Source organism: Myotis brandtii, unplaced genomic scaffold, assembly GCF_000412655.1.
Source record: "Myotis brandtii unplaced genomic scaffold, ASM41265v1 scaffold185, whole genome shotgun sequence".
Classification (NCBI taxonomy): domain Eukaryota; kingdom Metazoa; phylum Chordata; class Mammalia; order Chiroptera; family Vespertilionidae; genus Myotis; species Myotis brandtii.
Window position 1 is genome coordinate 8935050 of NW_005356870.1, and position 305 is coordinate 8935354.

Consider the following 305-nt stretch of genomic DNA (forward strand, 5'->3'; position numbering starts at 1 on the left):
CCGGGGGAGGATGAGCTGGCTCTTCCCCCTGACCAAGAGCGCCTCCTCCTCCGCAGCGGGGTCCCCCGGCGGCCTCACCAGCCTCCAGCAGCAGAAGCAGCGCCTGATCGAGTCCCTGCGGAGCTCCCACTCCAGGTGACTGGTCGCTCCCTCTCGGCCCCGAGGAGGAAGGAGAGCGGGCGGGCGGGCTGGGACGAATCGCACTCGCGGCTCCCAGGCCGGCTCCGCGCCAGCTGCCTCTGGTTGATAGACCTCCCTGGGTCCTGGGTGGTGTGCACGCTGGCTCTGGCCTCTCGGACCCCAGT

The 305-nt window shown here is 71.1% G+C and overlaps 1 protein-coding gene across 1 annotated transcript in view; it reads left to right on the forward strand.

Moving 5' to 3' along the window:
* Positions 1-6: 6 nt before the first annotated feature.
* VPS37A (vacuolar protein sorting 37 homolog A (S. cerevisiae)) overlaps positions 7-305 on the forward strand; it is a 31115-nt gene continuing 30816 nt past the window's right edge. Inside the window, exon 1 of the mRNA XM_005864074.2 lies at positions 7-135. Within this exon, the coding sequence (XP_005864136.1) occupies positions 11-135 (125 nt within the window). The 5' untranslated portion in view covers positions 7-10. The remainder of the gene's footprint in view (positions 136-305) is intronic.